The sequence below is a fragment of the Cavia porcellus genome, unplaced genomic scaffold, assembly GCF_034190915.1.
Source record: "Cavia porcellus strain 051 isolate PalLab524CR breed Dunkin Hartley unplaced genomic scaffold, mCavPor4.1 scaffold_13, whole genome shotgun sequence".
Lineage (NCBI taxonomy): Eukaryota > Metazoa > Chordata > Mammalia > Rodentia > Caviidae > Cavia > Cavia porcellus.
In genome coordinates this window covers 66,163,954-66,190,429 of record NW_026947496.1, presented here as the reverse complement: position 1 = coordinate 66,190,429, position 26,476 = coordinate 66,163,954, and the positions used below count along the sequence as shown (strand labels likewise).

The window sequence follows — 26,476 nt, the reverse complement described above, 5'->3', positions numbered from 1 at the left end:
CATATACATTTCATTATACATTTTGGGCCTTATTTACAGTTCTTGCTCATAGCAGAGCAATCATGAGCTATTTGAACGTGTGTGTGTGTGATTTATTTCACTTAAGAGTATGCTCTCAAGGTGTACTTCTCAGATAAAGAAGTACAAATGACAAATAAGTACATGAAAAATATTTCTATTTTTTCTGTTTTGATTTAAAAAAATGTTCAACATCACAGGTCATTTGAGAGATGTGAATTATAAACAATCACCTCATACCAGAAAGTATGGCTGTTATCATGAGACCAACCAATAACAAGTGCTGTGGGTATGTGAGGAAAACGGAAGCCTTCTCCTCCGTTCGTGGGAGTACAGACTGGTGCAGCCAGCACGGTAATCAGGGTGGAGATTCCTCAACAAAGCAGGGCTAGAGGCTCCATTTAATTCATCTATTGCCCTTCTTGTTTTCTTCTCAATAGAATTAAAAACATGCCATAGGAATATATGTGCACTCATGTTTATAGTGGAACAGTGTGTAATAACCAAACATTAGAAATAGCCTGAAGGCTCATCAACCAATGAATGGATAAAGAAGATGTGGAGTTTTTTATAGTGGAGTACTATTCTGCCATAAAGTAGGATACATTTGAGACATTTTTAGGTAAATGGCTGCACTTTTGACTATAAGCTAAGTAGATTATGTTTGTGTTTCCACATGACTCTCATTTTGTCAGCTTCTGGGTACCTCTTACCATAGAGAGGCAGAATATTTTCTATGAGTAAGAATCTTTAACAGTGATATATTGGTAGCTCTTTAAATTCCTTCTGAAAACATAAACCTAGATTTGTCTGATATGAGAACCCTGAGTTCAGGGAAGGAAATTACTTTCCTACCCTTTTCAAATACTGTTCTCAAAATGTGATCTTTTCTGAATACAGTCAGCAATGAAAATTTGTTGAAAATGCAGATTATCATGTTCTTCTCTAGTGGAACAAAAACTAGATGCCGGAGTGGACCCACCACCCTGGCTTTAAGAGGTCTTCTTGGTTCACTGGGCTACTATAACAAAATACTGTAGATAGGATGCCTTACTAACAGTCACAACAACAAAAACTGATTTTCTTCTGGAGGTTGGAAGTGATGGACTGGAACGCACACACAACCAGACCAGACACTGCCACGAGAGAAGCTTTATTGGGCCTTGCGGACCAAGACAGCCACCATTTGGCTTGGGGAAAGGGTTTTAACGGTTGTTCTGGAAGGCGGGGTGGCTCTGCGGGTGAGCCAGTGTGACCAGATTGTGATAGAATCCGTCACAGGGTACATTTTGGTGAAATTGACTTTTAGGGTTGGAACAGTTCTGGGAAGTTTTTGAGGTTCTCTCTCTCTCTCTCTCTCTTTCTCTCTCTTCTTCCTTTCTCTCTCTCTCTTCTTTCTTTCTTTCTTTCTTTCTTTCTTTCTTTCTTTCTTTCTTTCTTTCTTTCTTTCTCTTTCTCTTTCTCTCTCTCTTTATTTCACTCTTTTTCTTTTTCTTTCTTTCTTTCTTTCTTTCTTTCTTTCTTTCTTTCTTTCTTTCTTTCTGTAAGCCCAAGTGTGAACAGGTTGGCCACTTGGGAAGTTCCTTTTTTTTTCTTTAAAGAAAAAAAAAAGCAAAACAGAAGAAAGGGTAGAAATAATATAGAATTTCAAAAAATTAATAATAAGAAATTACTAGTTGATAAATTCCATATTGTCATCTTAGAAATAGTTGTTCAAGTCATGAAATTAAAGCATAGAAATGGACAATCAAAAAATGAGAGTGCAAACTGTTCTGTTCAATGAGCCAACAAAAACTTAAGTAATATGGTCTTCTCTCTTCCACACTTGAACATACATGCAGTTATATTCTCTAGAGCACTTTCCTTCCCTTTCTTTTTTACAATAGCTATTAAACATTTCAGATCTTATTACTCCTACAGTTTTTACTACTTTGTACATCAGAGAGACAATGTGATATTTATAAATACGATTCTTATTTATTTCACTTATAGTAGTCTCCAGTTGCCTCCATTTACCTATAAAGACCTCCAGATCATCCTTTTTATAGCTGAGTAATATTCCATTGCATAAAAATACATCTTTTTCAATCACTCTGCAGTTGATTGGCATTTGCATTGTTTCCAAGATTTAGCTATTAAAAATTGTGCTGCTATAAACATGGGTGTACATATATCACTGTGACATGACCTTTTCAGTTTTTCTGGGAAAATACCCAGGAGGGAAATAGCTGGATTGAATGAAACTTCCAACCCTAGTTTTCTGAGGAATCTCCATACTAATTTCTACAGTGGCTGTACCAGTTTCCATCCCAACAACAGTGGATAAGTGTTCCCTTTTCCCCGCAGCCTTGCCAACATTTGTTATCAGTTGTTTTCTTGATGGCAGCCATTCTTTCTGGAGTGAAATGAAACCTCAATGCTGTTTTAATTTGTATTTCTCAAATGACCACTCATGGTGAACATTTCTTCATGTTTTTATTTGCCATTTGTATGTATTCATCTGAGAAATGTGTGTTCATCTCAGATTCCCATTCTGGGGAGGGTCTTTGAATTTGGTGGGGGGCCTGATGTTTTTTTAATTCTTTAAATGTTTTGGATATAAGTCCTTTGTCTGAGGGGTTACTGGTTAAATTATTTTCCCATCCTGTCAGGTTTCTTGTCACTCTGTTAGTGATTTCTTTTGAAGTGAAAACAACATTTTAATAAGATGTAATCCCAGTTATTGATTCTTTAAAGTACTTCCTGTCCAGTTTCAGTTTTGTTCATGAATTCTCTGCTTACCCCTCATCTCCAAGATTTTGACCAAACTTGTCTTCCAGTAGATTTAGTGTTTCTGTTCTAATATTTAGACTTTTGATCCATTTTGATTTTAGCTTATTTCATGGTGATAGGTATGAGTCTAGTTTCTGTCTTCAGCATGTGGAATGTCAATTTTTCCAACACATTTTTAAAGAGGCTATCCTTCTTCCAGTGAACATGTTTAGCTCCTTTGTCAAATATAAGGTGGCTGAGTGTCTTTGTAGTTGCATTTGCATCTGCTAATCTGTTCCATTGATCCTCAGGTCTGTTTCTCTGCCAGTACCATGCTGATTTTATCACAGTAGCTTTGTAGTATAGTTGCAAGTAAGGAATTGAGATGCCTCCTCTCTTGCCTTTGTTGCCCAGAATCGCCTTGGCTATTCTAGATTTCGTTTCTAAATGAATTTTAGGAGTGTTTCCTCTAGATATGTAAGGTATGTTAATGGTATTTTCATTGGGATTGCATTAAATCTGTATAACAGTTTTGAGAGTATGACCATTTTCACAATGTTGGTTCTTCCTGACCCAGAGCAAGGAATATCCTGCCATTAATATCCTCTTCAATCTCCTTTTTTAGAATAGTATAATTTTCAGCATATAGGTCTTTTACATTTTTAGTTAGGTTGATTCCTGCATATTTCATTTGTTTTAATGCTATTGTGAAAGGTGATATTTCCATAATGTCTAAGTGAGGTTTTTGTTTTTGTACAGGAATGCTATTGGTTTTTGAGCACTGACTTTATATCCAGCTACACTGCTGAATTTGTTTATTACCTCTAGTAGTCTTTTAATTGAGTTTTTGGGGTATTCTTCTAGAATATCATGTTATCTGCAAATAGGGATAATCTAACTTCTTCCTTTCCTTTTTTTTTATTCCTTTTATTTCTCTCTCTTGTATGATTGCTCCGGGTAATGTTTCCAGTAGTATATTGAAAAGGAATGGTGATAGTGGACATCCTTGTCTTGTTCCTGATTTTAGAGTGAAGGCTTTCAGCATTTGTCTATTTAGTATAATGTTGGCTGTTGGGTTTGTATTAATGGTCTTTATAACATTGAGGTACATACCATCTATTCTGAGTTTCTGTAGGGTTTTATCATTAACAAGCATTGGACTTAATCAAAAGCTTTTTCTGCATGTATTGAGATAATCATGTGATTTTTATTTATGGCTCTGTTGATGTGCTATATTACATTTATTGATTTGCGTATGTTAAGCCATCCATTCATTCCTGGAATGAATCTCACTTTGTCATGATATATAATTTTGATGATTTGTTGCATTCTATTTGCCAGAATTTTATTGAGAAACTTTGCATCAGTGTTCATTAGTGAGATTGGCCTATAGTTCTCTTTTTTGGTTGGGTCCTTCTCTGGTTTTGATGTAAAAGTAATACTTGCCTCCAGGATTGAGGTGGGGAGGATTGCATCCCTTTCAATTTCATTGAAGAGTTTAAGGAGTATTAGCATCAAATGTTTTCTAAATTTCTCATAGAATTCAGACATGAATCCATTAAGACCTGGGCTTTTCTTTGTTGGTAAGTTTTTAATTACATTTTCAATTTCAGTAGCTGACATTGGGTTGTTCAAATTGTTGTAGCTTCTTGATTGAGCTTTCGTAGTTCATATGTTTCTAGAAATCTGTCCATTTCCTCTGTGTTTTCCATCCTATGTGAATAGAGCTTTTCAAAATAGGTATTTATGATCTTTTGAATTTCCATGGGATCTGTGTTAATTTCCTTCTTTTTAATCCTTATTATGTGAATTTCGGTTTTTTCTTTGTGTTTTGGATAAGGTTAGCCAGAGGTTTATCAGTTTTGTTTATTCTCTCAAAAAGCCAGCTTTTGATTCATTAATTGTGTATTTTTTGCTTCAACTGCATTAATTTCTGCTCTTATCTTTACAATTTCCTCTCTTCTATGAGCTTTGCATTTAACCTGATCTTCTTTTTCCAGAAGCTTGAGATGTAGTATTAAATTGTTTATTTGTGTAAATTCTGTTTTCTTGATATAATAGTTTATTCCTATATACTTCTCTCTTCAGACCAATTTAATTGTATCCCACAGATTATGGAATCTTCTGTCCATATTTTCATTGAGTTGTAAATATTGTTTTATTTCTTCTGTAATTTCATCTGTAATCTACTGGTTATTTAGAAGGTTGTTACTTAATTTTCATGTATTTATGCAGGTTTTGTGATTTCTTTTGCCATTAATTTCTAGTTTCAGTGCACTATGGTCAGATGATGTTTACATGATAATTTGAATCTCTTTTCATTTAGTTAGGAATATTTTATAGGTTATTATATGGTGTATTTTGGGGAATGTCCTGTGCACAGCTGAAAGGAATGTGTATTTTGATGCAGTTAGATGGAACACACTGTAAGCATCTACTCAATCCATTTGCTCACATGTATGATTCAGTTCTATTATTTCTTTGCTTACTTTTTGTCTACTTGATCTATCTCTTTGTGACAATGTAGTATTAAGGTCCTCTATTATGATTGTGTTCTTGTGTATTTGGTTTTTCATGTCCATTAGTATTTGTATTGTAGAGTTGAGTGCTCCTGTGTTTGGTGCATATGTATTTATAACTGTTAATTATTTCTCTTTAATATATCCACTAACAAGTATCTTTTTTAATTATCTTATGTTTGAAATTCACATTGTCTGCAAACAGAATAGTTACCCCTGATTTTTTTCTGGGTTCCTGATTCATAGAATACTGTTTTCCATCCTTTGACTTTTAATCTATGAGTTTCCTTTTGGGTCAGATGTGTTTCTTGTATACAGCATATTGTGGGATCCTGTTTCTTGAACCATTCTGTCAACCTATTTCTTTTGATAGGTGAATTGAGGCCACTTACATTTATGGATATAATTGATATGTACTGGCTCCACTTTTCCATGGTATGTTCCAGTTGTTTATTTATTTTCTGCTTTCCCCTCTTTTTTTAATTGTTTGTCCTGCCTGGTGCTTTCTTTCTGTTGTTGTTCTGGAGATTATAGTCATTTTTATCTCTGTCTAGTATGTCTTTCAATACTCTTTCTAGGGATCATTTTGTGGCCAAAAATTTCTTCATTGTTCTTTGTCATGGAAGTATCTTGTTTCTCCATTAAATTTGAATGACAGTTTTTCTGGGTACATCAATCTCTTTTGAAAGTTGTTTTCTTTTAGGGCATGCAATAGTTCACTCCAAGCTCATCTTGATTTGAGGGTTTGTGCTGAAAAGTCTGCTGTGATTCTAATGGGTTTTCCTTGATAGATGGGTTGTGTCTTTTCTCTAACAGCTTTTAGTCTTCTGTTTTTATGCTGTATGTCTGAGATCTTAATTATTATATGTCTGGGTGTAGATTTGTGTTGGTTGTAACCATTTGGCATTCTATATGTCTCACTTATCTGCATATCATGTTTTTTTCCCCATGTTTGGGAAATTTTCTGCTATTACTTCTGTGAGTAGTTTACCTATGTCATTTGCATTGACTCCTGCATCTTCAGTGATGCCTATTACTCTTATATTTTTTTCTCCTGGAATAATCTAGAAGCTGTTGGATTGTCATTTTGTGCTGCTTTGTTATTTTTAAAAGTTCTATCCTTTCATAATCACTGATTGTGATTCTGTTCTCAAGGTCCAGAATTCTATCCTCAGCTTAATTTAAATGGTTTTGCCAGCTTTCAATAGAATTTTTTTCTTGCATATCTGTTTGAGTTTGTTTCATGGATTCTGCTTATTTTCTATATTGTTCATTCAAGGTTTCAATCAGTTTCCCATGCTTTTGTACTTTTTAAAAAATCTATTTCTTCTCTAGCTGTGCTTAGCAACTCCTTTATGAAGGTTGTTATTTCTGTCTTTACATAGGAGATTACTTCTAATTTGATTTCCTCTATAGTCTCATGGATTTGTCTCTTTATTTCACTTGCTATCTTTTCCAAGATTTCTGAAATTTTAAAGACCTCTATTTCAATGTCTCCTTTAGTTGCTTTTGTTGGACACATTGATAGAAGCCTGCTGAGGTCTTCTGTTTGGATGAAAGGTTACTGAGTCTCTTATCGACACAGAACAGTTAATCCACTGCAGTCCAAGGTTCTGGGTGAAGGAGTGGGCATCAAAGATCAACAGCAATACTAGGTCTAGGAGATGGGGAGTCCCAGAGGGCAGCAGTGGGATGGGAGTGCAGAAGAGTCTGGCTTGTCCTGGCCCTGCGTGCCATTGAAGACCCTGTGTCTCACAATGGATGGTGGGATGGCAGGGATGTGGATGGAGAGGGCTCTGGAGGCCTTGCCTTGCACACCGCTGATGGTACTGTGTTCCACAGTGCACGGTGAGACAGCAGGGCCATGGAAGGGGCGGGCTCAAGGGATCCAGCCTTGAGCGCCCCTGAAGGTCCTGTAGAAGTTTCTTTTCTTACCATCCCAAAATAAATAGGCTCTGGGGACAGGCTGACCCTTCAGGAAGTCCAATACTAAGTTGTCAATAGGTTTGGTGTTTGGTAGATTCTGTTTCCTAATACATAGAAATCTCCCTTCTTCCATATCATCAAGAGAAATATAGCACAGTTCTGCATGTGCCTTTTGTAAAGACCCCAGTGCCAGCCATTAAGATGTCATCATCTCTCTCAAAAAAATCTAGTATTTATCAACTTGTCAATGAGAATTTGAACATGATTCTCTTCGAGAAAGGGGCACACAAGCATTCAGATTACAGCAGTTTACAAGTGAATGCTGATGTTCCATGAAGTCTGAGAACTAGTGTTGTAGAGAAATCAATAGGTAAGTATTAGAGAGCAGAAGTTGATGGCATATAGTATATATTCTTTCTTATGATTCATATTCTTTGTAATATCCCATACACAGTTTTCCCCCATGGAAACACATTTATAACATTTTGATACCATACTGTTAAAGAAATTGCAACTGTGTTGGTATCAGTGGTTTCCTCATCTCTGTGTGTTGTGGACCAGCTGTACCCTGGCTCCCAGTCTCTCCAGATGTTCTTACCTTTACTAATGCAGTGGCCTGGCTGTTCTAGATAAAACACAGAACAACAGGTTTAGGAAATTAAATCATTCCACCAAAGTTGGTGATGACTGGGGACAAGCATGCACTTCCTCTGCTGGTATGACAATTTATAGGCAGTACTTACGATCGTAGAGTTTTTTGTGGTAGTAGTAGTAGTAGTAGTAAGTGTGTGTGTGTGTGTGTGTGTGTGTGTGTGTGTGTCTACTTTTGAACCTCTTTTAAAAATGAAAGGGAAAGAATTATGTAATTTTAGGATTTTACAACAGTTAATAGTCTGATTTTTTTAAATGTTACAATATTTGGACTGAAGCTTTTTTGCAAAATAAGTATATCATTTTATCTATGCATCTCTGTGATTCATAATATATGTCACTGTTAATATGGGATGAAACACTTTATAAGGAGGATACACAGATGATTTTGAAGGATTTGCGGTTTCTTCCTGGAAAGCAGACATGAACTTGCTTACATATAAATCTCCTATGTTTTAATTTGACTTATTGTATATTCTTTTATTTATGAGAGAAGACAGCCTACAGCATCAGAATGGGGTGGTTGAGGTAGTCAAGGTTAAGGGACCTAGCATCTCTGTGTGCTGAGGATTGGGCAATTTCCTAAGAAGCTACACTTTCAATGCTAAAGCCAGGGGAATTCGAGGCAAAGCTGGGATGTTGGTCATCATTGTCAGGATCAAGTGAGGAGTCCACCTAAGTTAAAATTGATTTTTCCTATGCACATTGTTTCTCTGTAGTGAGTTAGGGTTACTTCATCAAATAATCTGAGAAATACAGTAATAATATCACTTACAGATGTGTAGTGGGAGTGCTATAATCTGAATCTTAGTTTTGATGCCTATGACCATATTTTATGTGTAGCCTCAGAGACATTTGAGATTATCCTCATCTTCAGTTTGAAAAGCACCATCATTGTTTAAACACTTCTGTGAGCACTTACTAATGTACACCTAAATTAAGAACTACAAAAGTACTAATAATTTTTATCTATCTACATAATTCTCTCTTATAAAACCTGTCATTTTCCTGAAGTGGTAACCAGGTCTTTAATATAATGTTAAAGATAGTCCTTTTTTATTTTAAAAACAAAACAAAAAAGACTAAAAATGATACATAATCTCAAAAAATGTAATAAGAAATTAACACAAATTAATATATTGATAGTTCTTTTGGACCACTTTTTCACTTGATATTACTAAAACGTACTCAAGGGTCTTCACTGCTTTTTCTGCTACATAAATATTCCATTGCATGAGTGACTGAGATTTAATTTGTCCATTTGCCTATCAGTGAACATTAGGCGGTTGCAGGTTATTGTTGACCTGAGCAGGCTGCTACGAACATCCACATGCAGGTCTCCTGGGCCTCTTAAGAAATCAGTGTTTCCTGAGTCAGCACTGAGCAATAAAGCTGCTGTGCTTTAGGGAATGTGAATGTTCAACTTTATGAAATGGAAATGTTTGCCCAGTGGTGGAACTGATTAACTCTTGATTCAGCAACATATGAGATTCCTTTTACTTACATTTCTTTTCAATCCTGCCTGAGGAATGAGGTAGCATATAAAATGCCCTCTCTCTGAGGTGTTACTTTTCCCTGATTGATAAAGCTTAGCACCTCTTCATACATTTATTAGTCATATGATTTCCTCTTCTATGAAATCCCTGTTCTTCTGTTAACTTCTTTGTGCTTACCTTCTCAGTTTATAGTAATTTGGGGATATATATATATATATATATATATATATATATTCCTTATTTTTTGCTTCTATATGTATATATGTCTTCCATATTTACATATGTGCACACTTAGATGCATATATTATAGGCCAAGCTGCTATAATATATCTTACAGTGGGTGACTTATAAACAAAATAAATTTATGTCTCAATTCTAGAGGTAGGAAGTCTGAGATGCCAGCATATTTGGGTTCTGGTGAGGTTATCTTCGGTTGCATTGTGGGATTTTCTTATTGTACACTTCCCATGGTGGAGAGTAGGACACAGCAAGTAAGCTCTCTGGAATCTCTTATAAAGATACAAAACTCATTTACAAAGACTCCATCCTTGTGATCACTTCTGCTCCTAATCACTTCCCATAGGCTCCTCCTAATAACATCATATCAACACATCAGAGAGTAGTTTTAGCATGAATTTTAGAGGGAAAACAGACATTCAGTATATCCTTACATGTGTGTTTTTCTGTATTCTTTCTATGTGCATATTCATATTTATTCCCAATGTGTATTCTTAGTGTCATTCCTTTTTTGGTTTATGCATGTATCATAGATGCCTTCTCACAGGTTGTGATTTTATTCCCATTCTTTAATGGACATTTTGATGAATAGTATTCTTAGTTTCAAGATCATAAAAAGTATCAAATATTTCTGTCATAGTTAGTCATCTTAGCAAATATCCATAAGATGACACTAAAACTAACTTTCCCCTGAGTATAAATATAAATTTCCTCATTGCCAAAGGGTATGGAAAGTAAAGAAAAAATGACTAAATAATAACTCATAATTGTAAAACGCATTTCTTTCAAGAGTTTTCTAGGCATGCTAATGGGTATTTATATAGTTGAATTTTGAAGATAATGGTGACCTTTTGGGTTTTTTTGCCTTCCTATATAGTTTGAAACTGCTATGTAGTCAGGCTGGTCTCAAACTTGCGGCAATCCTCCTTCCTCAGGCTCCCAAGAGCTGGAATTACAGGCGTGCACCACCACACCCTGCAAACATTGGTGTATAACATTTATTCTTCTGTATCACTTTCAATGCTGTTTAATAATCTATCTCATAATTAGTATATATTTTCCATATATATGCTTCTCTTTAAAACTTATTTCATTCTGGTTAGGCATTTATTTGACATATAGTGATTGCTATTAATAATCTTGTAGAAATAAGAAATTGTATTCTTGGGATGGGGATATAGATTGGAAGTAATCTGCATGCATAGCATGTGGGTGGCCCTGGGTTCAACTTCCAGCACCATGAAAAGAAAGCGAATCATGTTCTGTACATTACAATTTGGTGATTAATAGCACAGAGTCCAGAGTCAGTAAGATAAGAGTTCAAATCCCAGCTCTGCCTTTTTCCAACATCATGACATTGGGGCAATTATTTATCTATTCTCTCCTTTCTCTTTCACTGTTCATAATGAATATTATTAGTCTTCCCTCCCACTCCATAGAGCTTCAGGATTAAGTGGGATGGTTTGTATGAACTGCTTCAAGCAATTCTGTACATAGCAAATTAACCTCTGTGCTATCTCCAGGCACCAGAGATCTGAGGAGTAGCAAATGCAGTTCTGTCCACTTGGCTCAATGACCCTTGATTTTCATGATTCAGTTTTTCTTACTAGTAAATATCTGCTGGCAAAATGCAGTTACTAAGCTGTCATTGTTCTTTTCAGTAGCTAAGGGTGGCACTTTCTTGAGAGAGCATGGTTTGTTAGGACAAAAAGGAAAAAAAAAAGATACATCAATTATTCTAACAAGGAATACTGCTAGGTAGCTGGCCAGATGGCACAAAGTTAGAATAATTGCTCTCTGGGAAAACACTATTTCCTTTTCTCATAGTAAATAGTTTCCTACAGTTGGGAGGCAAAGCAGTTTCTCAATTCCGAGCCAGGTGTGTGGACAGCTGGGGAGGTGCCTACTTGGATTTCCACATCCTGAAGTGGCAAACAATCATAAAAGTACTGGCATGCCCAAGCTTTCCAACTAGAAAAGAAAGTGCCTCAAAGGAACAGAAGAAATATGATAAGGGAAGTACAGTTCTGAGCTGAGGATCTGCAGTGATTCTCTTGAGTACCTTGAAGGGGTCATTTCTGGACACAGTGTCTAACCTGCTAGCTCCTTAAGGGCAGGGAATTTGGCTTCTTACTTAACTGCTGTGTCTCCAAAAATGTACTTGGTGTATTACAGGTGCTGACAACATATCTCGATTAAGCATTGTACAGTGTTCTGCTGTACCATGTCAGGGCCAAGAATGAAAAATTTTGCTTTTCTGAACACATTTGAACCAACAAGGAGGACCCAGTGAAACAGGACAACAGTGACAGAGACCCACAAGGCAGTGTCTGGAAATTTGAAGTCTGGAGTGAGTGGAGGTATGCAAAATGTGCTAGAGTCCATAGAAGTATATTTTGCTCCCTATTTTCATTTTCTCTTATGTGGAAAGAGAAGTTAGGTTGCTTAGATTTATCTGAGGTATGGTTCATGGACTAGGTGCAGTAGTATCACCATCCTCTAAGAAATAGTCAGAAATGCAAATGTTCAACATCACTCCATATCCTTTCAATTTAATTCTAAGGATAAAAGCCAGCATCGTATGCTTCTATGAATCATCTAGGAAATTCTGATGCTCAGAGAATTTGGAGACTCCCTAGATTAGAATATCACACTAATCTTAAATATATTCATTAAAATTACTTGAGAAGCCCAAGTAAATCAGACTGTTTAGAGTGAGATCTGCCAATGGGTTTATTTTGAAGTTTTGAAGGGACTCTAATATGCAGTCAGGATACCGGAGAACCAAATTCTAACTCAGAATCCAACAGAAGCATCTTTCCTAGAGGGCCTTACTGAAATGCAGCATGCAAAGTACTCCCTGGGGCATCAGAATCTGCATTTTTAACAAGATCTAAAGGTGATTTATATGTATATTACAGCTTGAGACGCATCTGTATAAGCTACTTATGATAGGACTAAATTTGCAGAATTTGCACTTGGCTGCCACTTTCTATTCATTGGCTGAATTTCTGGTCTCTGTCAAAGAAGAAAAATGGGAGCCAGAGAAAATCAGGAGGAGCACAGTAGTGTGCAAAATATGAGGCAGTGAATACTCAAGGTCATGAAGAGGCAAATACCAGACAGGCTGTGTGTATGAGAGAATTGGGTGCTTTGACCATGTAAGTGCTGAAATTGCCTGCACCCCTGTGACCATTACTCATATTACTGGATGGACCAGGAGAATGACTGAGCAAAATCTCCTAGGTCAAATTTGGAGTCAGCAGCCAACTTGAGAGCTAAGGCTCTGGTGATGAATTTGTATGTGGAAAGGTATGTCTGGCCTGCATGCTCTTTAGATTTGAAAAATGGGAGCTGAGCTCAGGATTTGGAGGTGGGTACAGAACACCCAGAATTTCAAAGATGAGAGACTTGGGAAGTAAAGTGTGAACTTGATTTGATTCTTTGGCAGGATTCCAGTGAAGATAGTCAGACAGATGTTTTAACCATGTGTGGGGAGATAAAAAGCAAGCTCTGGAAGATAATTCAGAGTTCATTAAATGATACAATTACTGATGTCACTTTTTCCCTTTTTGAGAGATGGTCAGTGAAATGCCAGAGGCAAGTGTCTTGATTTCACAAAATTCCCTTGTTTTCAGGTTATTATCATTATTATTATTATTATTATTATTATTATTCCTATTCTTCACAAGAGAAAATACTACAGGCTATTTGTTACTCTAGGTTTTTGGGGAATTCTCAGTGACAAAATGATCTCACTATGTCCATCTTCTGCTGATGTATGTATCAAATCACAAGACTCTGATAGGGAGCTCCAGGGCCCTACTCTGATTCGGTCATCTTTTAGAATGGGGTCGATATCTTGGCTAAAGTTTGGCAAAACAGGTTTGCTATGAGAACAGAGCCTGGAAGAGTTGAGAATAGATTTGAGTATCAGGATCAAAGCAGACTCTGAAGACAGCATGATGAAACACATTTTATAGGAGGATAATTATAGAGGAAATGTCAAGTGGGAAATAATATAGTAGCAGCAATTGGCAGAGGAGCTGTGGGATGTTAGACCATGTGAGATGCTAATTGCTTTTGTTTGTGTGAAGTGACTGCCAAAAGCACCGCTGGTTACCTTAGGCTGCATCAGCTGTGGTGACATCCATAGAGTAATTTATTCCTATGTTGGATCTTCGTCCCCTTTAACGCTGTTTTAAGTGATCATCTTCTGTCTTGGTTAGTATATTCTGAGCTTAAACCTAACATCTTGGAACAAGTTCACATAATGTCAGCTGATCAATGAGAGCTTCATCTATGCCCTATGTCCATTGCAAAGATGAGAAAGTAGAGGACCCCAGGGACACATGGTTTAACTGTGACTACACAGCTAATGTTAAACAAAAATTAGAGAAGTCCATTGCTGTTTTCTTTTCTTCCTTTTCTTTGTTTTATTTTTCCTTTATGTTTCCTCCTATTTTTTGTTCTTTCTTCTTCCTTTTTCTTTCTTTTGAGAAAGTTTTGCTATGTAGTTGAGGCTGACCTGGAGCTCAGTCTGTAGCCCAGGCTGGCCTCAGACTCAAGTCATCCTGCCTCAGCTTCCTGTGTGCTATGATTCCAGCTGTGCACCACCACCCTACCCCTATTGCTCTTGATCAGGTTCTTGCACTGGGCCCCAGTGCCCCAGACAAAACAATCAAAATGGAGTCATTGGTTGTAAATGGAGTCATTGTGCTGTCACTTCCCTGAAACTAAGCTATTTGTGTATGTGACTTTTCAGGGAAATCAGGAGCAGCGTCAGATTTCCTGAAAGGACAGGTTTTAATTGACATGATGGTAAAGTTCTCTCTGCTTTATTTCGCATAAAAAATAGCCAATTGATATTTTGTTATTCTTTTTCCCTGTCCTTGTCATACGAAGAAAGTAACTTTGATTCTATTTTTTTGTACTGTTTCTATTTTCCTCAATGATTTTCTGTCTATAAAACCTCTGCTTGGCACCTTGAAATGCGTACTGTATGCTATGGCATGGCATGTTACTCAATTCTAGAACTAAAAATAAAACCAATTAAGATCTTTAAATTTAGCTGGGTGTGGTGGCACATGCCTATAATCCAAGTATTCTAGGAGGCTGATGTAGGAGGAGCACAAATTCAAGCCTAGACTGGGCTACTTAGCCAATCAGCGAGCCCCATCTCAAAAACAAAACAAGACAAAACAAAATGGAAACTAGGGATGCAGCTCAGTGTGAAGATCCTCAGTGTACAATTCCAAGTGACACACACACACACGCACACACTTTAATAATGTTATCTCTGACACCAACATGTGGTATATATAGCTCAAGCCTCTGACTCTGACATTGGAGTCCTATGCCTTCTTGGGATTAAATCTCCCTATCTTCTCCTTTCCTTCTTCAGATACAAACATTTCTGGTTCTGATTTAGAATCTCCAGCTCTCCACATCAAATAAATTCCTACTTCACTTCCTCTTTTCATCTTCTGGTGAAAGAAGATCCATCTCACAGGAGTGGCTCTTCCTCTACTTCCAAGGCTGAGGGTGACACGTCTATATCTTTCCTCTTTATTTTGATGACATGTCTCTATTTTTTCCAATATTGAGATTAAACCCTTTTTTACTGAGCAACGTCCCACAACCTCTGATCCCAAATTTTACTTTTTATTTTGAGACTAGTTCTTGGCCAAGTTGCTAAGTCAGTGGAACTCACACTTAGGATCCTCTTGCCCTGTTCTCCCCACATCCTGGGATTACAGGTATATTTGCTAGGCCTATCTAACGACTTATGTCGTTTTTGTCACTAAACACTAAAGTGTCTGCTCTGGTGGAACTCGCTGCAACCAGTCGGCACAGTCCCTTCTAGCTCTCTCGTGGTTTGTCTAATTCATTCACTTTGGTCGTTTATTCTTTGTTTTAGCGACTCATTCACAAATATTTATGGAGTTCCTACTGTCAAGCACTATTTGAAGCATTAGGATATTATAGTGAGCAAAATAAAATAAAATACATGATCTAAATTGTACTGCTGAAAGGAACCACAAAATTTAAAAGAGCAAATCTGTAAAATTAGATGATCATAAGTATTCTTAAGAAAAATAAAGCAGGTTAATGGATTCACTGGGATGGTGGGTGAAATACTTTTAAAAATATGATCAGGGAAGACTTCAGACATGGTAATTTTTAAAATATATTACATGGGGCCCGAGATTTAGCTCAGTGGCACAAGTACCTGCTTGGCAAGTGCAAAGTCATGGGTTTGATCCCCAGCACCATTGAGTCATGTAAATATTTGATAGGGAGTGCTAGGTAAGAGACTGATACAACTCGGAGGTGGGATAGGCTTGTTGCGATTGAAAAGGAACAAGAGATCTGTGTAATTGCAAGGGAATGGGCACTCATTATGCTTCCTGACTGTGATAGTTGACTTTCCACTCCTTTGACACAATAACTAAAATAATCAGTTATAAAGAAACACTTATTTGTGCTCATAGTTTTATAGGCTGTGATTGGTTACCTTACTATTTTGGGCCTCTAGGAACAAATCTTTCCATTTGAGGGCCATGGAGCAAAGAATAAAAGGGAAAGATCCTCATTGCACAGTCACCTTTAAGATCCCGACCCAATAATCTAAAAACCTCCAACCTGCACCAGTTCTTAAATTTTCCATCACCTCCCAGAAGTGTCATGCTGAGGTTCAAGTCTTTAACACATGGGCCTTTGGAGGATGTCTGGGATCTAAACTGTAGCACTTGTATTGATAATGTTTCTAGTTACTTGGTGGAAAGTGTTTAGAAATGCATTTTGGAGACTGTGTACAGAAATAAAAATAAAGTATGCATTTTAATGTATATAATATCGACAGATCATAGAAATTATACACTCTATATAAATAACAGTTCCTAATGCACAGGGCTTTAGAAATATCTATTGTCATTGTCATGATCATTATTATCTCAGTACTACTCTTGAAAACTAATGGGTAGATTAAGGGTCTTCGGACCTAGCTTTTTCCATTTGTAGACAGAATTTTGCTATTTTTATATTCTTGGTTGTATGCTGGAATAATTGGGAAATTTTCTTGGATAACCTCTTACTGAAATAAATTACTTCTATCACATGGCTAGAACATAGGCTGGCTTGGCGGTATACTATTTTATAGATTCTGTTTCTATGTACTGAAGTATGAGGGCACCTCACACTTATATTTAGTGTAAAAGATGTATAACAATAATGACATTGTTGATCCTGTGGTAGTGATAGCATTGGTTAAAATAGCTAACATGTGTTAGGAGGTAACCACTGGTCAAGCACTATCCTAAGTCTCTGGCATGCATTTTCTTTCATAAGTCTCCTAACATTATGAGGTAGGTAGTACATTAAATTATTTGCTGGCTAGTGAAATGGAAAATTAAGAATATTTATGTAACTTCTTTAAGGATAGTTATTAGGAAAGAGGGCCAGTTTTTTACCTACATGGTTTGAGCAATATGGACAATTCAAAATTTATTTCTTCTTTGATTTATATTTTTCATACACACTTTTAATTTCAGAACTACACACACACATACACACACACACATGTGCACGTGCGCGCGCGCACACACACACACACACAGAATTCTTTTGGCATAATGTTTAAAGGGTATTTAAAGGACAGGAGAAAATTGGAAAATCATTTTGTTTTTTGAGTCTGATATTAAAATTAATTTTCTAATCTCTGTAAACACAGTGTTTGGGCCAAGGACTGAGGAAAAGAAGAAAGAGTTTAGCAGATGTCAATGGTAGGAAACAGATGCAGGTTTAATTAGTCATGGTAGAATGCTAGTAGAGTATTGGATCAGATAAATACATGTCAGATCTTAAGGCCCACCTAGAGTGCAAAGAACCAAGGTTATCCTCTGCAAATAGAGAATCTTATGTCTATTTATGTCTATGTTTTACTGACACCTAAGTTGCTGTCAGTTGATCTATAATGATGTTTGCTACTATTGAGTTTTGAGAATCTCAAGTCTTAATCTTGACTCACAAACCTAGACATCATATTTGTCTGACAGTGCAAACAAGTGTATTATACATTAGTTATTTATGTCTTTGGCTAAATTTAGCAGAAATGTGTATCTTTTCAAAAAAAATTACCCCCAGCCTGCTTTTTGTTTAATATTTCTATATTTTCTTCTTTCCTCTGCCACTTTTGATGGGTAATTTTTTCAGTTCATTTCTAAAAGCTGCCAGGTCTAAATTTCAGTTATAAAGAAGCACCTGGGTTTTGTGATTATTCTATGAAACAAAGTGGAACAACTGGATTTTAATTTGTATTTGAGATATGATTGTTGTGGGGTACAGTGTATTACTTTCACAAGTTTGGTTGTTCATGTTGATCTCTAGCTCAGGATTTGAAATAAACTATAACTAGAGGGGAAAACAACTAAAATATTTATTGCAGAAAATAAAAAAGTTAACCAAAGTATTTTATTGATACATTCTTGGACAATACCACAGAATTGAAAGAGAATGGAAAGAGGGGGTTTTCAGCAAGGATTTTCTTTTTCCACTAAATTGGCACATAAGCAGCAAGATTAACGAAAGTACTTATTACAAACAGTAAAAAACATACATGCTGTTTTTTTAAAGTCCTTATCACACTGGTCAGTCAGTGGGGGCATGAACAAAACCTCAAGACATGAAAAATCCATATTCTTTCCTTCAAATAGCTTAACAATTATTAAAATTATTGCAAAATATCCATATACTCTAGTTAAAATAACAAAAAGGAACACAAATACAAATATTGAACATAAATTATTAACATGTACTGTAAAATACATTACTAGCATGCATTCCAAAGATCAAGACCTCTATTCCATATAACCAATGCTTTTCTTTTGTGTAACTATCATAAACCAAAGATAGGTGGGGCATACTTTCTCAGCACAGTTTTTGGTCTTTAAATATCTTTTTTGTTTAAAAAAAATAGCATGATTTGCAGTGGCACTGTAATCATAATTATACAGTCATGTACAGATGTATGCATGTCTGTTTTTGTCTGCCGAGATCTTTTTAAAATTTTAAGTATTTTAAAATTTTCCCAAATATTCCACCATCTGAGAGAATAGGGTGCTATGAAAACAGGGCATTCGAAAACAAACAGTGAACCGAGGTACAACGTCAGATGGCAAAGTGCAAAAGTCCTCACAAACTGTACAGAAAATTTCAAAACCTTGCATCCTTGAAGGACATACGTAGAAAGACAGGTCAGCCCCACAGTGGTCCTGTGGCTCTCCACGGTTCATCATAAAGAGCCTGGTGGGACTTGAGTCTCAACTCTCCCTGTGGGAGGGAAAGTCCAGAATTGCAGCCTCATTGGCAGTGCTGATGCCAGTGACTTATTAAGCCAAGATAAAGTAAAGATATTTCATAAAGCAGCTGTTTAGGACACTTCGATCCTCTAACATTGGTCTCCCAGCCGGGGAAGCTCCTCCAGTGATTGGAAGTGGGCAGGACCAAAAGAGTCCTATGCCAGGTTGGGTGACGGAATAACTGAGGGTCTTCGTCCTTCCTGGTTCCATGGAATGGAACGTGTTAGATAACCAGGTTATTATAACTGACATACTTCTTTTTTGCCGCAGGGCCTGAAAAAGAAAAATTGAAAGATTCAGTCACGGCAATGACCATTTTTGGTACAGGTAGAGTAGAACTAAAACTGTAATTACTTGTGGTATTAAGTCAAGGTGGGTGAGACATCTGGGAGGAGCACATACAATTTTGAATTCCTCTTATTATTTCTAAGATTCTGTCCACTGAAATCTGCAGTTACCAGTGATACTTAAACCATCTTAGTTCTTTTTTTCTGAGATATGTCTAGCCTCCCTCTTTTTGATTGGTAAGGTTAGTAAATTTATCAGTGGTTATCAGACTTTCTAATTAGACAACACTAAGCTTAAAGAGTCCATCCATACTGCACTGTATTTCTCCAAGATCTTTTCATAACAAATGCCTTATGCTTTGGAAAGGTTAGTCTTTGATCATTGAGATTATTTTAGGTTGACTATGGATTAAGTCAACCAGAAACCCTTCTCTAGTTCTCAGTCACACAACCAAAGGACTATAGATTTAATTTTATAATGCCAATACATTTTAAAATGGTAATTTGCAAAACTTTTTTATTAAGGTTTGATGCTCATTTACATTTTTCAGGTATCTGAACATGCACAGTCTGCATTCTTTTTTATATGTAGAACAAATTACTTTTCTGTTTGGTAGAGATATGTGGTAATGGCCTCCCACATACGGCCTGAGATAGGGTTTATGTGAATTTAGAATTACTGAGAAGCTGCATTAACAAACTAAGACAGAGTTTTATCTTGCCTTTGAGTGATGCTCCCAGTATGATATATATATATATATATATATATATATATATGCATATGTACATTTTTCAAAATACCATGCACTGCATTAGAAGACTGATCTTTTCTGGATGGAAAATTAGAACTTTTCCTTTTAGGGAATTCCAACTGGAAGGCTCATTTCTCTGTTAAATTATATTTCATTGTATTAACTTAAAATGAAAGACAAATAGAGTTGTGTAAAATTGAGAGTCTCCTGAAAGATCTGGTCATGAGATTCCAGTCTTGATGGGTCTTTGCTTGATAAGTGCATGGCCTCAGTTCAGTAATGCCCAAGTCTTTTAAGAAGTCTTTATCTGTTGTTACAATATTTTGTCTTCAGCAAATATGGTTGATTTGGATACAAGCGGAAAACTTTCTAAAGATACTTCTTTATTTATATGTCATAGTGAGACAATCTCTGCTGATACTTGCAAATCCTAATCACAGCATGACTTATGTGAACCCACCAATTATCCTTGGGATCAAAGTGGAAATAAAGGCAACAAAGAACACAGAAGCTTGTACTAATGTGAACATCTAAGACTGCCTCTGTTGTGGTATTAATAAAGATGGGGTCCCATAGAAGCGTAACTGTCTGGTAAAGAAGAGGTAATTGACATTACAATTAGTACATTGTAGTAACCCATTACTAAGGAAGAGTCTTTAATGAAATATAATAAGTTAGAAAATAACAACCCTGTGTTGTAGAACAGAGCACTGCATTGGGTTAAACAAAAACCAAAATCAAGTCATATTTTAAAAAATTAAAAATTGTGTGTTGCAGAACATGATAGAATTTATTGACGCTTTGCATAATTTACCTTCTTACGTTCTCAGAGAGCCTAATGACTAATACCAGTTATGATCTCTATCGTACAAGGGAGAGGCCCACAGTTTAAAAGCTGGGTATGTCATACTTGGCTATGTCATACTTGAGTCTATGTTTTCCTTTATAGGAAAGGCAGGATGTAGCTGGAGTTTTGTTCAAGATGCAGGTCCTTGGTGTGATTAGCCCGGTGCCACGATGCTGATTTTCTTGGAGCCCTTGTTAGATGAGATTAATTTTTCCCCTTTGGACTGATAGCACAAATATTTGAATTATCTCAGTTTTTTGGTGGGGAATATAATACATAAGTGTATTTTTAAGTTACAAATTTGTGTGCAAATGATAAGCCTCTATATGTGCTTTTTTTGCATGTATAGAGCAAAATTATATTGAAGTCCATGCAGTTCCTAGAATAGCAATTTATATACTTTCCACAGCAATGTATAATGCATTATACTTATTTCTGAAGGATTTTAATCTTATGATTATATGAGTGCATATGGTTCCTGATATTTCAATTCATTGGGGTATGAATGTAGATCATGATTCAGGAAAGAAAATTGTTTTGTTCACAATAATTATCTAGTGAAATACTTGTTAAACAAATACATGTTTACTTTATAATAGCTAGCTGCATTTTTAGTTTGTGTTTGGGGCTTTTTTAGTTATAATATTGTGACTTTTAAAGAAGCACTCTGACAGATGACACTGCTCCTATTGAAGCAGGCATCTTGAAGAGTTGAGGTTTATAGTGAAGAACTGTGAGGGACCCCGGTTTGTGCAATGCGTCACTAATCCACATTTGCTTAAGAAAGCTTAGAACTCCCAGCTCACTCTTGGTACGCTGTCAAAATGAACACTCAAGTTCACATTAACATGAAGTTATAGTTATTTCCTGCTCAACTTTGTCAATTTTTTTCTCAAAGTGTATTTTATGGAGCATTTGTGGCCCACATTGGAGAAAGTATAGAAAAGAATAAAAGTGGAAAAGGAAACAAACATTCTCATAAATATTATTTTGAAGAAACACTGAACAAATAGGACTCTCTCCCATCCCATTTTTAATTTCTTTATTTTATAAATAAGAAATTTTATAGTGCATTAGCTATATATCTTAGTATGTATCCTTAAGAGTTTGTTTTTTTAATTTAAATGTGTAGACAGGCATGGTGGCACACACCTGTAATCCCAGCACTGGGGAGGCTGAGGCAGGAGGATTACTATGAGTTCAAGGCCATCCTGGACTATGAGGTGAGTACAAGGCCAGCTTGAACTACAAAGTGAGACCCTGTCTCAAAAAACCAACATTGTGTGCATGTAGATGGACAGGTATGGAAGTATATGTATGAAGTGACTCAAACATCCACAAAGGATAAACCAAAAAGTGCATCATATTCCTGAATATAACACATGTAAATGTCTCACCACCTTTTATGATCTGCCAAACACATACCAGAAATACATACAGTTGAAGCCATCCCCACTCCTCACCCCCAACCCAGTTCTTCCCTACCACCCTTTACCCCCACCACAGTTACTGTGCTAAAATGGGTACATGTTTTGCTGGTACCTCATTAACCACAGATAATACTAATTTATGTATTTTAAAACATGCAAAAGATATTATTCTGCACATAATCATTTGCAACCTACTTTTCATATAACATTTTAAAATACATTTTTTGGTGATTTGGTAATCATTGTGACTATATAACTTTCTCATACTAGCATAGCATAATTTCTATAAATCTTTTTCTTTTAATAGTTTACTTCCCAATTTTTAAAATAGTAAATGGTGCTATAATAGATGATATCTGAAAAAAACAGCGTGAACACAATTAAACGACAAAGAATAATTCAGGAGGAAATATTTGCCATATATTAGTTGACAAAGGATACCAAAAATTGTTTCACTTAAATAAATGAATGGGGAATCTAATTTTTTGAAAATGTAGTAAAGATATAACAATATAATTTTTAGATAAGGAAATATAAATAAAAATTAGCAATATTAGCAACTAGAGAAATACAAATTAAAACAATAAGATAGCATTTATACTCATACCATTACAAAGAAACAGTGAATTGGTACTAAGTTTTTGTAAGGGTATAGAGAAGCAGGAATTTTAGGCCCACAGTGACAGGAAATATAAATTTGGAAATAACTAGAAATGTGAAAGAAAATAAGTAAATCATTGCTTTAGCCATTTCACTTCTATACCTGATACCTTTCCATATGTATATGTCGACATGTATGGGACTTTTCAGACCTTTAATGTAATAATTTGTTTTGCATATAATAGGAGAAGAAAGTGGGTCAAATATAAGTTATTAAGGAACAGTATGAATGAATCAGATGATACCTTCCTGCCTTATCTAAGAGGCAGAATGACTGTGGGATGTTACTTCAACAGGCAGATAGCCAGACCTCTGTGATTTTAGGTTGAAATTCATTTTTCATTTTGTCATCCAATGTATATTTAATGAATACTACTATTTGTCGGCCTTTATTTTAGATATTGGGAATATTCAGTTTTCAGTAGGTAGTTTTAAATCCTATTAGACATTTAGCAAGTAGCAAACAAAAAAAAAAAAAAAAAAAAAAAAAACAAAACTCAGAAACAAAATAGAGGTCAGATGGAGTCTCTAGGCTATACGTTCACAACTCTTTGATCTGCAGTGTTTCCCATGTTCATTTGATTATTCTGGACCCTTTCTCTCTTCCCTTTTTATCGAATTCCTTTACAACACACAAGAGCACACTTTTGGAAATACATGTGATAGTTATTAAATCTTGATTATGCCTCTTTAGTCTGCTGGGTGTTGTGAAGCTCAACAAACTTTGGAATGTTGATTTAATGTGGGATGAAACTGTGTCCAAGATAACTTTCCTATGAACTTATTTTAAGCACTGTATGTACTCCTCCTACTTTACTATTTCCCTTTCAACTATGATTTTTAGTTGCTGTTTGTTCGTAAATACTCAGCCAAGAGTAATTCTTCATATTACGATGTGCAGTTACTAAAAGAGAAAGACATACTTAGTAGTAATAGCTTCTGTCTCCCATCCCTTCGTTTCACTTGTCAGCTGCCTTTAGCCTGGCACTTCACAGGAAAAGAGACGTTATCTTCAACTGTTCTCGCTTAAGATTTCAAAAAGCTAGAAAACTGACAGTACTTTGTTCAGAAAAGGTAATTTATTTGGTAATGATTTCCCAAATTCCTTTTCTGAAAACTGATAAGAGTAGCACATTACTTTGCCAACAGTATGCAAAATGAACAAGAAAGAACATGATTATCAAGAACGAGGGCATTCAGCTTGGCCAGTTCAACTCTTAACGGCCTCCCTTTGCTCTGCAGGGTCAGTCAGGTTCCCAGCAACACTCTCCCTGGAGAATTCTAGACTATTTGTCTTCATGTTTGCTAACTGGACTTGTCAATATAAGGGACCTGGCAGGAGTGAAAATATAATCAGTAAGTAGAATAGCTCAATATTCTAAAGCAACATTAATTATAATCTAGTTGCAAAGTCTTCAAAATCTGGATATCTGTCCATCTATTCAACCATTCATGTAAAAAAGTATTATTTGGTTTACGACAGTTACTCTAATAGAGGCTAGCCCTAATCTACAAGCTGTGGGTTCACTCTTTGTTCATTGTAGTTTATTTTTTTTAATTTTTAAAAAAATTTTATTTAAGGAGAAAAAAGAAAAAAACAGAAAAAGGGTACAAGTTATACAGAATTTCAGAAAAAATAAACAGGAAATCACTAGTTAATTACATATTGTCATCTTAGAAATAGTTGTTGAAGCTACAAAATTAAAGCATATAGAGGGGACTTTCAAACAGTGAGACTGCAAACAGTTTTGTTCAGTAATCCAACAAAACTCAGTAATATGGTTATCTATCTTATACGTTTAAATATATATGCAGTTATATCTTTTAGAGAACTTTCTTTTCCTTTCTTTTGTACAATGACAATTACACATTTTGGGTTTTATTACTCCCACAGTTCTTATCACTTTTTTTTTTTTGAAGAAAGTAAAACCAAATGTGACATACCAGGACAGAGTCAGTCAAATCAAAAGGATGGACATAATAGATAATGTAAAAAAATATACAAGATGATCAACAGTGGTTACCATAATGCCTCTTGTTATCTTAAAAAGAATTGCCTATATCATCAGTTATAATAAAATTGAACAAAACAGTAAAGAATAAAACCAAAACATTGGAGACATTAGAGGACTTCAAAAGAAGATAATAGTCAATCAGAATGGGCGTCACAATGGATCTTATTGTCTTCATAGTTGTTGCCTAGACTTTCAAACTTGGTACTATCTAGCATAACAGAATAGAGGAAAATCAGTCAAAACAAGATGGTGAGAGCAATACAGAGTTTCAGATCAAGTTAATAGGAAATCAAAGTGGGTTACTATAATATATCCTGCTATTTTTTATTTATTTGTCCCTTAATTAAAAGGATAAAAATGAAAAAGTAGATAATAAAAAGGAGATTGAGATAAAAAAGAGGGCATAACAACGTAACAGTGCAGGTCAAAACATAGCCATTTAAGCAAAATAGTGTTTCACCACAAGATAATCTCGACATAATAGTAGTTACCATAGTGTCTCTTTCCTTAAAATCTTTGGGTATAACTTCGTATACTGTAGCATCAAACATATCAAGACAATGTACAACCGTTCAAGGGAATGACAGTATTACAGGGTATTTAGAATCAACTAACAGAAAAAGAACAATGGTTTCTGTATAATCTCCTTGTCTATAAAAGTTTTTGTTTATATTATCACATATAATAAAATTCAATAAGATACAACACGTTAAAACTGATGGAGACAGAAGAACAAAAGCTTGATGGGACTTCAAAACAAGAGTATAGTTTAACTCATTTAACACTTTACCATATAGGGATGACATATGTCATCAGCAAGCCATTGATATATCTCTTTCCCCCGACTTCTATGGTAGGAATAAGAAATGAATCACAGACCAGCTTTATGTGGAGACGAAACCCCAAAGCAAACGCAGGCAACAATAGAGTAAAGAAGCAGTAACTTACAAAACCTAAGAAAAAAGGTATCGGATGCTTTCTCTGCTTTTAAGGGCCACATAATAGAACTTGGGTGCAAGTATAGAAAATGATTCTATACCTGTGAAAAGTGCTTAGAGATAATGTTGCAAGGGTTCGTGAATGTCTTAAAAGGGATATAGTACACTAGGCTTCGGGAGGGCATCTTAGTGGAAGAGATATTTATCTTGGCAATGAGGCAGTGTAAGGAGGTTACAGGACAGTATGAAAGCTTGCTGGGCGTCTAGTGAGGAGTGCGGGGAGGAGGCAGAGAGTCGTGGAGCTCAAGGCTGGGAGATAAGGTAGGGCCAGATAAATGACCTCAATATGTGTGCATGTTGCCATACTAATTCAGGGAACTAGAAATAAAAAGCATAGACTAACCAAAATTCCTCTGGTTATTTAGCTTCTAAAGAACGTTTTTCTAAAAGGTCTTCAATGCTAAATTTGAGAATTGGATTCAAAGTCCATAGGAAAATCATTTACAGTTTTGAAAAAGTCTTTCCATTTCTTCCCTAGAATTTTCTTCTTTACTTTTTAGTCACCTGCTCATTGGTCACCTACTCATTGC

General features: G+C 35.8%; 1 protein-coding gene across 7 annotated transcripts in view; it reads right to left on the bottom strand.

Moving 5' to 3' along the window:
* Nucleotides 1-18,018: 18,018 nt before the first annotated feature.
* The window catches only part of Grm7 (glutamate metabotropic receptor 7), an 808,103-nt gene continuing 799,645 nt past the window's right edge, over nt 18,019-26,476 (bottom strand). For 4 of the 7 annotated variants that reach the window (XM_063260313.1, XM_063260315.1, XM_003473460.4 and 1 more), the window contains one exon: nt 19,092-19,230. Coding sequence is in view for 2 of the 7 variants with exons in the window: in XM_063260312.1 (XP_063116382.1) it covers nt 18,988-19,230 (243 nt within the window). In the remaining 5 variants the exon portion in view is untranslated. Of the gene's footprint in view, nt 19,231-26,476 lie in introns of all 7 variants that reach the window. The other 3 variants (XM_063260312.1, XM_013156477.3, XR_010051296.1) reach the window with 3 other exon arrangements.